The 14,360-nt window shown below is 45.5% G+C and overlaps 1 protein-coding gene across 1 annotated transcript in view; it reads left to right on the top strand.

Moving 5' to 3' along the window:
• CPLX1 (complexin 1) overlaps window positions 1-14,360 on the top strand; it is a 199,143-nt gene that overhangs the window by 95,568 nt on the left and 89,215 nt on the right. Inside the window, exon 3 of the mRNA XM_050943245.1 lies at window positions 13,078-13,253. Coding sequence (XP_050799202.1) covers window positions 13,078-13,253 — 176 coding nt within the window. The remainder of the gene's footprint in view (window positions 1-13,077; window positions 13,254-14,360) is intronic.

Consider the following 14,360-nt stretch of genomic DNA (forward strand, 5'->3'; position numbering starts at 1 on the left):
GGTCTTGCTGTTTGTTTGATAAAGTGCACAGTCAGGACCCGATCCAATGGAAAGACTCCAGCAGCCTTAGGGTCTGATCCAAAATAACCATTCCAACAATTCAGCCCGAGTTCCTTCTCCTGAAATACAATCAGACGAGGAGGAATCCGGATACAACTCCCTGCTTTTGGGGCTCTGGGGAATGTTGAATCCATTCTTCTTCTCAGTGCGTCATGGATACTCACAGGTATGCATGTAGCAACAGCTTCCGAAAAGAGAGCAAGGTTGAATGAATGAAAGAGAGAGAGATTGCAATATTACACTGGTGTAGCAGAGAGAATCTCTTTCCATGGCATGTGGCTGAAAAGGTGGTCCAGCTGCTCTTAATGGAATGCACTTTTCTTTATCCTTTTCCTAATGGCCAAGCACAGGAGGGGAAGTTAAAATGTTCTGCAAATCTCCAAAATCTTTGTGCCTTCTATGATTCAGAAAAGGAACAAATGTACTTCTCCCCAGCTTGCTTAACAGAAGGCTGAGGAATACCTGAAATAAAGCGCGTTACAATCATTCCGAAATAGCTAACTGGGAAGAAGAAAGAAAATCTATGCTAAAAAAACCTCTTCAGTCTCTTTTTCTCTCAAGCTGGAGACAGAGTTTTGCTTTCATCAATGCGGTAACCTGAGATTTTAGCGCCAACAAATAGAGTTGGAAAGAGAAACTTTTGTTTCCCAAAAGTGCAGAGAAGGATGCAAAAAGTGCTCATTTAAACCTCAGTGCAGATCTCTTCTGCATCTTCCAGTCTCCTCACAGCCATCATTATCTGTGCCAAATGACTCAATTCCAGGCTCTCTCATTTAGCTATGCAAATCAGCTTGCTTTTCATTTATCTTAGCACACCAATGGCTCTGGGTGGCAGGGTGGCCACCATCAAATCTACGTTGAAAATGCAGTGTGAACAACTAACTCCTTTTTTGTTTGTAACAATCAGAAGACTTTGGGATGGGAAGGGAAAGCTATTTGGGATGCCAAGATTTTTCATGGAAACTCTGGACCATGTAACGCATTTTGGCAAAGCTGGAAGTGGAGGGGACAGGGACAGTTAGAATCTGACCTGAATTCAGAGGTCTTCTGTGGGTGGTACTTCTTAGTCCCCTGCCCTGGCTTTGTAATACATGGATCGTGGCTCTGCCACAGTTTCTGGGTGGCAGCATGGAAGCATTGCTCACCTTGAGCTTTGCAGACATGGGTTTTAGTCCTCCAGCTCCCTGCAGCATCCAGTCTGTGTGATGAATTCAGATTGTCCAGAATCTAAGCTTTAACTGACTCATGAATTGAGTTTCTAGCCCACATGGCTTCAGAGAGAACCTTCCAAAGGCATGGGGTACCACTCTCCCCTATCAATCTGATTGCAGGGTCAACTTCAAAGCCCATCTGCAGTGTCAAGATGGACTACTTAATCACTGGTCATGTCAATGGATGGAATGGAGACTAGAAAATGACAATGAAGACAGCTGGGTTGAGAATTGGGGGTTATTGCCAAAAAAAAAGGACAGAAAAGACTTCACAAACATGAGGAAGGGAGAGAAAAACAGAAGGGAGGAGGGGGAAGGAAGAGAAACAAAAGGCCAGAGATAGCAGTGGCCTAAAGGGTGAAGCAGTGCTGAGTGATGCCTACAAATAACACAAGAACCAGGGGTCACCCAATGTCAATAATAGGCAGCTGTTTTAAAACAAACATAAGGAAGGACTTCACACAATGCAGAGTCAAGCTGTGGAACTCACTGCTGAGGGAAATTTTGAAGGCTGAAAGTATAATTAGGTTCAAAAAAGAATTAGTTAAGTTCATGGAGGATAGGGCCATCAATGGCTACTAGCCAAGATGGTCAGGGATGCAGTCCCATTCTCTGGGTGTCCCTAAACCTCTGACTGCCAGAAGCTGGGTCTGTACAAGAGGGAATGGATCATTTGATAATTGCCCTGTTCTGTTCCTTCCTTCTGAAGCACCTGGCATTGGCCACTGTCAGTAGACAAGATACTGGGCTAGATGGACCATTGATCTGACCTAGTATAGCCATTCTTATGATGAATGCAGCAAGAAGACACTGGACAAATAACTAGAGGTTTAGACTCAGATTCCTAAAGATATTTGAGTGCTCAACTCCCATTGAAACGAGGCTCCTAAATACTTTTGAGGACCTAGGCTTCATTACTACAAAAGGTCTTACTCTCTCTTTAATCTCTTTTTAATCATTCCACTGCCATCAATGGAGATCTTACTGTGTGCTCTGGGGAGCAGCTGGTCCTGAATTCAGACTGCGGCCATACATAAACACAGCATTCAGTTATCTTCTTCAAATGAGTTTGCAGCCCTGCTCCAGGCGGTGTGTTGGCACTGCAGAGAGGGAGTATTGGCCAGAGACATTTCAGCTGTGAAGAGGATCACTCAGGAGCAGGGACAGAAAATTAAGGCTGCCATTTTGCAGCAAGTGTCATGCAATAGTGGGCCCATAAAGCATGTCACGTTTGGCTTGAGTTTTGAATTTCCTTTGGGGTTTTCCTCTTTTCTGAAAGAATAATAACCCTTCACAGAGACCTGTATTGCACCTGGAAGACTAGAATGGCCTCTTCAGATATCCTATGGTTCCTCAAGGGAGGTTTTAGTTGGCATCAGCTATAAGCGCATTAGGGAGGCATCACTAATATGCTTGTATTATTTATTTGATAAACGATCATGGTTTTTCTGGAGCCATTAGATCCTAATGGGTAAATACGTATTTGAGTTTGCATATGGTGCATCTTTAGCAAACCCGCATTACTTACCTGATGGACTGGTAAATCTGTATTTACGACTTCCATCAAAAAGAGATTTTTGATTAACTAGGCCTGCGTCTTGTTTAGCTCTCTCCTACCATTCACTTGATAGACGATAAGGAGGCTAATATGGCTGCTAAAAGAACGGCCCAAATTCCTGTTTTGCAACCACATTGAAGCCAACAGAGGGGGAAGAGAGGTGGATTTAGGCCACTACATTTAAATCTTAAAACTTCTTACAAGGGGTTTATTTTGCAGAAGGATATGGCCGTTTGCAGAGAAACGGGTTCCTGCACAGAACACTCATCATAATTTGTTTTGTTTCTAAAAAATCCTAAAAGCTCTGCTCCACTTTACTGACAAGTGGCCTGAAAACTGTGTTTTAATACCCTAATTTGGACTAAATGGCTCCAGCACTGGGTCCAAGCCCGTAACACCTTTCTCCGTGAGTGGGTTTCAGTGGGATCCCTCATGGGGTAAGGTGCTACTCAAACTGACTAAGGAATTAGAAGCTACCACATTTGTCCATAGGTCTCAAAGCAGTTTACAAAGGAAGTAAGCTTAACGATCCCTGTTTTAGGGATGGGGAAACTGAGGCACAGAGCTGGGAAGTGACGTACCCAAGATCACACTGTGGGTTGATTACAGAGCTGGGAATAGAATGCAGGTCACCTGATGCCCAGCCCAGTGCTCTAACCACTAGATCGCACTACCTCCTTATATGCCTGTAAAAGTACACCTGAACATTTGCAGTATTTAGCAGCAGTCCTAGAACGTAAAACTACTGGAAATACATTTTAATCTGAAATGTGCCATACCTGAGGTCTTCTGTGTCAAGTTTCAACCTCACGTTAACATTTTCAAGATTGACGTTTTAACCCCCTGAAAACCAGCTACGACAATACTAGCTAAAATACATTGTATTTCAGGAGTGCAGCATTCGAAAAGAGCTGCAGATTTATTGCTGGAGTCATCAGCAGAAACCACAGTTTGTTTATCTATTTAGTTATTCAAACTATAGTAGCACCTAGAGGCCTTGATTAAATCTGGGCTCTATTGGGTTAGGTGCTGATGCAGAGTGAATGACAGCCCCTGTCCCAAAGAGACTGCAGTCCAGAAGACGAGATGTGACAGGCGGGTAAGATAAATGAGCAAGCTGTGGGGAAGGAAGATGAAGTAACAATAATAACTGCATGTTGCCATCTTGACCGGCGGCAGGCACAGTTCGGAGCCGTGGGTGATCTCATTGATAATTGAGAAATCCTCCCTCGAGCTTCTTGAGCTTTTGTAATGATGGGTCGATGGGGCCTTTGACCCGCAGTGCAAAGGGATGAGGTTCACATGGTCTTCGGTAAAAGCAGGAAAGTTCCCATGGGAAGGAGCTGGAGCTGCTGGAGGGTGGCCTTTGGAAATCAAAGTTCAATCTGTAAGCCAGCCTCTCTCTCACGTCTGATACTGGAGGTCATTCATTAAAGAAACCTTTGAATGCCTTGACATTAACCGAAGGGGAGAAAACCCTGTGTACTCACTTATAAACAGATCACGAACTCTCTTTCACAAGAGCCTGAATAGCCCATGGACAGGTGTGGTAGGCTATTTGGCTCTGAATATGTACATGTATATATTTTATCTTTTGGAATAAACCCATTGGTGAGCATAGGAGCATCCCTCTCAGGCGAGGGCTGTAGCCAGTAAACTCAGCCCTCTCTCTTTCCTGGCTATACTGGAGCTGTGTGGGTAATTTCAAATGCATGGGGAGGTTACGGATGCCTCCGCATCATTTATGGACTAATACGGAGATGTTGGCTTTTCACTCCTGACGGTGTTGCTGACTTTCCCCGCCAAAGCTGCCCCCCTGGTGTAGCTGGTTTCGCAGGGATGGGGGAGCTGAGGGTTAACGTTGGAATGCAGTGTCTTGCCTTGCTCAAGTCTTGGCCTGAATGACGTGCATGTCATCAGCTCCGCTAGGAGGCCCTGGTGTATTGCGGGAGAGTTTAGATGAAAACTAACACCAGAAAAGAAGGGCCAAATGCAAAAGTTCAGACTGGGAGAGTGTAGCAGAGCACTGACTCACTGGTGCAGCGCCTCCTGCTGGTCAGTCCGGGAATTAGCTCATCCAGCTCAGGAGCACCCTCTTCTGGCCAGTTTCTCCCAGCCCTTACCTGCACCTCTGCAGTCCCCTTATCTCCACCATGTGTAGGCCCCACGTCCCTCCCGGACCATGGTGCCCCGTACCTTTGGGTGCTGCCCCTCACCCAGGGAACCCCATTCCCCTTAGCCCACTCACCTCAGTGACCCACTGCCAGTCCTCATCTAGCCCCTTTACTCAGGGGCAAACTGCAGTCTGCAATGGCCACTCATCATTAGCTAGGGTGTTGGACCTGCTGCCTTTCCCTGCAGCCCCAGTACCTCCTTAGGCCTTCCTTTCAGGCCTCAGCCTGGGAGGTCGCCAGGCCTGACCTCCCTAGTATTTCCAGTATTTTCCACTTGTACAAGAGAGCCAATTTCTATGGCAATTTCATTAGAGAACACTGCGAGTCTGGAAATCTGTGGATGTCAAACTTAGTTTACGAGGAATCATTTATGAAAATCAGCTACTGCAGCAAGGAAAGAAGTTGTGATTTCTTTCAAACCACAAAATCCAGGAGTCAGATCAGGTTGATTTACCCTAGCTGTGGATCTGGCCCTATATCTCTTTTTTCTGGTGTAATGCTTTGGTCTAGAATGTCTGAAACTTGCTAACAAGTATTAATGAATAGGGTTTTGTGGTGTCTACACACACACTTACCTCACATGTGTTTGGAGGTAGAAGGGAAGTCCCTTATGAGGATGTGCTGTCCATTATTGCCAGTGCAAATGTACCACGTGGGGGTTAGGGTATGACTGCGGAGGTATCTCATAACAAATTATTTCCTTGCTTTCAATGGCTTGTGTTGGGAGACGTTGTCATACTTAAACCAGATTAATCTCTTTAAAGCAAAGAAGTTAATGGGCTCTGTATCCAGATCCAGATTTAAACCTACACTTAGATGCAGGTGTAGATTTGCTGGTTAGCAAAGTTGTTGTCAAATGATGAGTTACTAGATCTACGCTATTGGTTGAATCTTGCTCATTTTACACTAGGAGCCCCGTCGATTTCCTGTGAACAAGGCAAGGGGGGTCAGAGGTCCGTGTTTTCATTTATTCCTGAGAATTAAAGGGAGGGTGGAAAATTATCATGTACATTTTTGCCAGGCAACTGAGCATAGTATTATGTACAGAAGTGTCTCTTTGGCTTGGTAACAGAGAAACATGGTGTCACTACAGTCAGAAAGAATTGTTTGGAGGTATTTGTGGAACTTATGGGTAATTTCGCGAGATGCAAAAGCCAGGAATGAAAGTAATCTGATAAGGAAACATAACTGATTCCTCTGTATATTTTTCCTGTTTAGTGGCGTTTGCATAAGAAAGTCCTTTGTGCATTGAAGTCTCAAAATAAATATGGCCTTGGCTTTCCTGGCAAATGAGCAAGTGGTAAATGAAGATTCCTCCTTCCCCACTCCCCTAAGAAAGCAGTTCCCATAATTATTGCTACAGTCTTTTTCATTAGCTTCAGTTTCCTGGTATTGAATGAATACTTTTTAACAATACTGTGTGACTTAATGGGAAGACACTAATGAAAGGGAGAAAAGCTTTTATGTGCAATACAAGAAATGTAACACTGTAGCCTTGAAGAAAAAGTCTCTCTGCAGTGGTATGTAAAAAGCTGGTTTAGATGTGAAATCAAGCTGAGTCAGTATAGAAGGAGGGCAGTTCTGAAGATAACTTGCAAAGAGAAGCGACCCTTTGACTTCTCCAGGCCTTCACCATCAAGGTACTCTAAGATTAGCTTCAGGAGTTCAGATGATGAGATCAAAATCATGCTGTGATTCAGAAACTCAGAGACATCAGGTTGTCCCTTCTGTTAGTTCTAAATAAGGCTCTGATACAAATAGAACGATCAAAAAGCCAGGTCTTAGGCTCTCTATAGTGTAGCAAAATGTTAACATCTTTTGTGGATATTGAGGTTTTTGGCACTAGGTGGTAGCGCATTTTGAGAGTAGCTCATTGACATTTCCTGACTTTCAGACCAAATTTTCAAACACTGATTCTGAAAATTTGGTCAGAAAGTTATGAAATATCTGTGAGCTACTCTCAGAATGAGCTACCAGCCAGAGCCATAAATTGCATCCTTAGAATCAACTCGTCATATAAACTACACAAAGGCACATGCAAATTGTCGTCTGGGGGTACTTCTGCAAGCCATTTTCAGATGGGAAAATGCAGACAAGTCTCCCTGCACACTCAGATGTAAGCTCTATGCATTTGTCTTGTGTCCACACAAGCACTGCTGGAACAAATCACTTTTCACTGACAAGGTGCCCCTTCTAGTCCATGTCGTTTATACCATATGGAACTGTCCAGCTCTCTTTGCTTAGAACATTATTTCTAACATATTTCTGTTACTTTCTCCCCCTGCAAATCTAAAAACCCACCGTTTGCCATAGTCCACCCACCAAGTCCCCGAAGCATAAATATGTCAGTAAAATTTATAAGAAATTAACGCGGGCCCTTATTCAGCAAGTTAGTCCAGCAGGTACCCAACTTTAAGCACAAGAACTGCATTGGCTTCAGTAGGATTACTGATGTGCTCAAAGTTAGGCATATGTGGGGGTACCTTGTTGAATCATGGTGCCTGAGTGAAAGAAGTCCAATGAAAAGGCTCCCCTAGACTTTTGGGTCAGGCCCCTGATGCCTTGCCACCTTACTTAATGAAAACGTCCCCTAACCAAATTTTTTCTCATGCTATTTTCCCCAGTGATGTGTCTTTATCGTTCTCAAGGCAGATCCTTAGGGCAAGAATGCAGCTATGGTGTGTGACATATAGGAGGTCAGACTAGAGATCATCGCTTAGTTCCATCTGGCTTTCAGATTTATTGATGTTCTGCATCTTCCCATGATGCTACATACAGCAATTAAATAATGACTGAAAGCAGCCCACTGGATTATAGTTAGGTAGGAAAAATGGTTTATATCGAACTGCTTCATAAATGATGATACAACACAATGATGGTTGGACAATGAATATTAATCCCAATATGAATAAAATGTCAGTATGATGCATCACAGGAAGTCCCAGGGGACAATAACTAAAAAGCCCAATGTCAGTGATTTTACTGGGCAGCGACCACCCCAAGGTCTGCTTCTCTTGGCTTTTAAACATGAACTCAGACCTGGTCTACATTGGGAGGGTGGGGGGATTGATCTAAGTTACACAACTTCAGCTCCATGAACAACGTAGCTGAAGTCGACGTCCTTAGATCGACTGACCGTGGTGTCTTCACTGCGGTGAGTCAACTGCTGCCACTCTCCCGTTGACTCCGCCTGTGCCTCTTGCGGTGCTGGAGTACAGGAGTTGACGGGAGAGTACTCGGGGATTGATTTATCTCGTCTAGTCTAGATGTGGTAGTGTAGACATACCCTCAGAGTAAGGAATCCTAGGGTCACACAAATGGGAGATGAGAATTGTTCTCCCGGAGAAGCATGGATGATGTCATAGAGTTTAAGGCCAGAAGGAACCACCAGATGATCCAGTCTGACCCCTCTACATCACAGGCCACCAGCACCCCCCAGCACCTGCACACTAACTCAACAACCAAAGTAAGACCAAAGTATTTCAGCCCATGGGAGACTAGATTATTATGTGCCACAGGCAGAGACTAGGAGAGACCCAGGGTAAGGAACTGACTAAGTGAGATACACCCAGATAATCCTTGCAAGTGATCCACACTCCGTATTGCAGAGGAAGGTGAAATCCCCCAAAGTTTCTGTTAATCTGATTTGAGGGAAAATTTCTTCCCATCACCACATATGACAGTTGTGTTAGACCCTGACCCCCTGAGCAAGAACCCGGCAGCCAAGCACCTGAGAGAGAGAGAGAGAATGCTTGGTATCAACTCACAGCTGTGGCCCGCCCAGTGTCTCATCTCCAGCTGTGGTCATCCCTGATGCCTCAGAACAAGGAGACCCCAAAGCCCCCAGACTACATTGTGAGGGAAGGGAATCCCTTCCTAACCTCCTCCAGGTGGCAGGCTGAAGCCCTGAAGCATAAGCTTTAGAAACATAATTCATTAAAGCAGAGTCTTTTCCCTGCTGTGACTGGTTTGCCTGTCTCTGTAGCACAAAGAGGCCTGAGACTAGCTGCTTATGTATTAATTATTATTATTATTTATTATTTATTACAATTTATCATCAGATCTAGGATGCCTAGTCATGGACCAGGAGCTGTTTTGCTATCCCTAGCTGGAGGTTCCCTTATCACATGGGATTCCTCGTGAGCAAAGCATGACAGTAGCCAGTTCCTACCCCTGCAGATTCAATATACAGATTCAACCAGCAGAGTCTTGCTTTCTTTCCCTAGAAGCTCCAGAAGGCAAGAGGGAAGAACTATCTACTCTTTCCTCCTGCCTGTTACTGTAATTGCGAGTCTCAGTTGAATGTAAATTAATTCTTAGGAGTCCTGTCACTGAACTCCTAATAAACCCAGCTAAAAGCTACTATTCGGTGGCCAATAATAGTGAAAACTGAACTTTTGGAGGAGGAATGAAAGAGATTTAAAAAAAGTTTCCACACCAAAATGAGAGTTAAGATGTGACATGACATTGCTGCTGCTTGTACTACATTACATTCCCATCAATTAACAATGGTATCACAATGCCACATTCAGAGTGATTAGAGAACGGCTTTGAATTCTCTGATGAGTTAAAAGGCTCGACAAGAACCCTGGGAACTAGGTTTCTTTCTTCAAGGTGTCCTTTACACTGAATTATTTTAGAATTAAATATCTATAGGATTCAAAAAGTCAGCCGTGCCTAGTGCAGGGTGGGGGTGGAAAGAGGCTGTCTAGTCTATTTCATACATAACATGCCAGGTTGTGGCTGCATTATGACACAGTGGTGGCATACAAAGCAGTGCTTTTGGGCAATAGCCCTATCTCTTTTTCTGTTGCAGAATTCAGCTTCCTGAGTAACTAGTTCACTGAGGTCCAGGCAGCTCCAGCTGGAGATAAACTAAGGGCAGATAACCTGACAGTGCACTGAATCTAAAACAGTGGAAATATTTCTGGGGAAATCAAGCTACTAAATATATATCACAATGGATTGTGAATGTATAGGCACAGGAGGGCTGCTTCAGAAGTTCGCTGTATAATCAGCCCTGTGTATACCATCTTACCCTACCCTACCAAGTCCTAGCAAGCCAGAAGGCCTTGCTTGCATCTCAGTTGGCCATCTGCTCTTTAGACCTTGGGCTCCATCAAAGATGCAGCTCTGGACCCCTTAGTTGTCAGGCATGGGAAAGGAAGGACTTCCCTATACCCTCTTCCACCCTGCTCAGGGGAAGACTGAATGTAGTATATTTGAATTTCTCAATAAGATTTGTTCTGTGTCAATAGAACACACAGGTCTCTTAGTGTTCATGGCAAATGCTGGGCAGGAACATGTCATGCAGAATGTTGTGGGGGGGAAAGGACTGCCAGAAAAAAAAACAACCCTGTGAACAATGACAGTGTACGGGACTAAAAACCCTTTGTTCATCATTATTTTCCCCCCATATAATTAGAACCATACGTAATAACCAGCTAAAAAACTCCACAGTTCTCAGCTTTCATGGACTGGAGTGGTGAAACGACTCACCTTTTGGATGAGATTTGGGAGAACACTCAGTGTAAGCTAGACACCTTTACTTAGCATGCTAGCAAAAGTCGAAGCCCAGGAAAATCCAAAATGGGCAGAGAAGAAACATGCAGGAAGAAAGCAAAAGATCTCTCAAAAATATTTCTACAGTTACTAAGTTATTCTGCTGTGCCTGAGAACCTTCCTGTAGGTTGTGATTTAGAATGAAAGCCCTTGAGATGCTGTCCAATTTGTCCTCCATTTCTGAGCCAAGCTGATCATAAGTTGTTCTGTAGTTGAAAGATTTCATAGCTTGGGACAAGTACCTTCCATTCTTATTCAAAGAATCAATTGATAGAAGAGTTTGCCCGTAAAGGACCATAAAAACTGATTCTCCTACTTCACCCAGGACTAAAGGCCAAGATATCAGTGTCTGCACATGAACTTTGTTACTTTCATATCATGTAGCGCTAGGTCAGGCGTCTGTTATGTTCTCCGCATGCACAGAGAGAACTTAGATCAAGACATAAATACTCTGGCTGTAAGGTTGCAACGTAACACAACTTTATTTCTTAGAAATCAGACTGACACACGAGTCGAAGACAGAGAGAGAGGAAAAAGGCTGCTCCCGAAAGCAGTGAGGCCCAACTCATCCCGCTTTGTTTTAAGCTGGCTCTTACCAGAGTCCTCTGATTGTAGCTTCACTCCAGAGCCCCCTCACTTGCGGGCAGGACCCGGAAGCCCATTGCCACACACATACTCTTAAAGTGATAGCTTGTAATTCCAACCCAGTCCTCACTACGCCACAGGAGGTGGATTAGTACGTTACAGCCCAGCCCAAGGAATCATAGCATCGTAGGACTGGAAGGGACCTCGAGAGGTCATCCAGTGCAGTCCCCTGCCCTTATGGCAGGACTAAGTATTATCTAGATCATCCATCAAGGAAGGGGAAGCCTGTAGCAGGGCAGGGAACCAAAAAGTCACAGTCAACTTCCTGCTCTCCCCTTGCTCCAGGGAGAGAGCGCTTCTTGCTAGTGCAGATTGCTTTCCTATCTGTGCCCATTCTGGAGCAGAGGCCAGGACACACTGCGGGGTGGAGTGTCTGTGCCTTTTGCCTATCCACTCCCTGGTCAGCAGAGTGGGAAGAGGAGTGGGAGTCTGGCAGTGGCTGTTCTGCATACTTGCGTGGGTGCCAGCAATGCAGGTGAACCCCACATGCTCCCTTACTGCCCTGGCAACCTGTAGAGCAGGGGTCTGTGTGTTCAGACTGATCGGCGTACCTGTGGCATGGCTCAGTCCTGTACATATTAGTGGGGCTGTAATGAAGCATTGCAGCAAATACCCGCCCGACAGCCCCAAAGGATCAACACCGTGCCGTGGTTATAGGTGTCTCCGGCCTAGACTGTGAGTGGCTCGAATGCAGCTATGGAGGGGGTAGCGGAGTGCATGAGAGAAGCCTCCCCCAGGCATGGCTGGGCAAGGGCCACACACGAGAGTGGAGAGTTGGCTCTGGGGAGAGCACCAGGCCCAGGAGTCGGAGACCAAAAGGGGGACAAGGAGCAGGCAGGGTTGTGGCCCTGCCTGCCCCAGCGTATCGAGTGGGGCCAATGCACTCTGTGCGATCTCACTGGATGGGGTGGAGCAGGTGCCCTCTGGACATAAGGAGCAGCCCAGAGATGCTGTTGGCACAAATCTGTCCGGTGCTGCTTCTAGGGAGGCCTCACTCTGCCAAGTCCTCTGCCCGGGGCCGGGTCCTCTCAGCCACCATCTAGCCCTGCTCGTCTATAGGGTTACGGCGCTGGGGCTACGTATGAACTCACCCCCGTTGCCAGAGCGCTCCTTCGGGCTGGGATACTAACCTTCGCATTCAGGATTTTCTCACTCTGCTCTTGTATCATTTCCCTCGCCACACCCGTTAAATTACAGGGCCACTAGTGTGCTGCGCAGCAGGCCGGTTAAGTGTCCTGCTACAGGAGTGTACACCCAAAGGTCAAGAGCCACTCCTGTTTCCATCCACTAGGCACTTAAATGGCGCTCTCTACATTCGCCTCCATGCTCCATCTCACAGCTGCTGGGTAACCACATCAAACGAGTCAAACCCACAGTCACCGGCTGCAAGCTGGGGACTGGCAGAAGCGTTTGTATGTGTATTTTTTGGCCTGTTTTGCTGTTTCCTTTGCTAAGTGCTGACCTTTTCCTGCCTCTGAGCTTGGCTCACGTCCCTGTGTCCGATGGAAAACCCTTCCCGCAGGAAGTGGGATGGGCTCCTACTTTCAGCTAGTGAACATGCAGGAACAGAAGTTTTGTAAAGAGATCGCTCAGTGCAATGAAATCCCCTCTCTACTCACAGGACTGCAGGCTGGGACCTTGCTGCTTTAGCCAACTACCTAGGAGAGTGGGGTTGGGGGAAACTCCCACTGATGAAACAGGAAGTAATGGAGGGATGGAGCCTGGCTCCATCCCAGAATACTCTGGGCAGCCCACTTAACCCCCATTATATCCCTTTAATATAAGAAAGATCTGGTTTGTATTTCCTTGTCCCTTAATCTGTTCTTCCTAACATGCACGCTGTCTCCTTCTTGTGTATTTTCTTTAGGGGCTACCAAAGACATGGGGAAGATGTTGGGAGGAGATGAAGAGAAAGATCCTGATGCCGCCAAGAAGGAAGAGGAACGACAAGAAGCCCTGAGGCAGGAAGAGGAGGAAAGAAAAGCCAAATATGCAAAGATGGAGGCTGAAAGAGAGGTGATGCGACAAGGGATTCGTGACAAGGTAGGTGTTGCTTTCAGAGCACGCTGTGCCAACCTGTGTGTGCCCATCCTAACAGGGAGCTGGTACTTTATGCTGATTAGGGGCAAGTTTGGTGAGTGATCAGGAAGCACCAGGTAAGTGCTTTGCTGCACTGAACATTTAAGTTTGCACTCGTGCCCTGAGCCTTCTCCTGGCTAAACCTGCCTCATGCATTGTGATGCCAGAATGGGAATTCTGAATGGATGGAGGTGGATGGTCAGTATTTTGTACATTGCTCATTAATCAGTACAAACATAACTGAAACATACCATGACCTTTCCCATCCCTACCCTCGTGCCGTTTGACTCTCCAAGGTCATGTAATTGGTTTATGTAAAATACCGTCATCCAATGTGTTTTTGTTCTAAGAAAGTCCAAATATCTTCTGCGATTCAATGTGTTGTTTCCAGGATTTCCCAAATGCTTATGGATGAAAAGGGACAACTCGTCTCTATTTCCTATGTTTGTTAGCATGACACTGATCACTGGGGAACCAATTTGTCTGATGGAACAGTAAAATAAGAGAGATTCACTTAACATCTGCAAGAATTAAATATCAGGAAACATTGTTCTAGCCTTCTTTGCACTGATGTTAATGAGAAATCCAGGTGCAGAGCCTGACGAATAAAGTAACACAGTAATTTTGAGGATTGTAAGCAAAGTTTAAAGGGTGAGTTGGAAAAAAAAGTACAAATCCAAGCATTGCCAGGGAGATTGATGTAACTTAATATAACTGGAAACAGATGTGGCAGTGTATCAGCCCTTATGGCCCTGTGTGGAGGTGTAGAGCAATTTTGCTGACTCACTGTGGTAACCAGATCAGGAGGGTCTCATTAGAACAACCTCCAAGATCTAAAAGCCTGAGTGGCTCTCAGAGGTGAGAAAATAGCAGAAGGAACAGGAAGTCCCGCAGGGAGATATCCTGGCATTGAACAGACCTGAGAGGACTCTTGGACAATAGTCTGTGGAGGAGTCTGCAAGTACAGTTGTGACAAGGGCTTTGTTACTTATGTTGCATGTCCAAAGGTAAAGGGTAACAGCAGATCCCAGGAAAGAAAGGGTTGAGTTTCAGACAAGATCTTATTGCATG

This window comes from Gopherus flavomarginatus, chromosome 3 (assembly GCF_025201925.1).
Source record: "Gopherus flavomarginatus isolate rGopFla2 chromosome 3, rGopFla2.mat.asm, whole genome shotgun sequence".
Taxonomy (NCBI): Eukaryota; Metazoa; Chordata; order Testudines; family Testudinidae; genus Gopherus; species Gopherus flavomarginatus.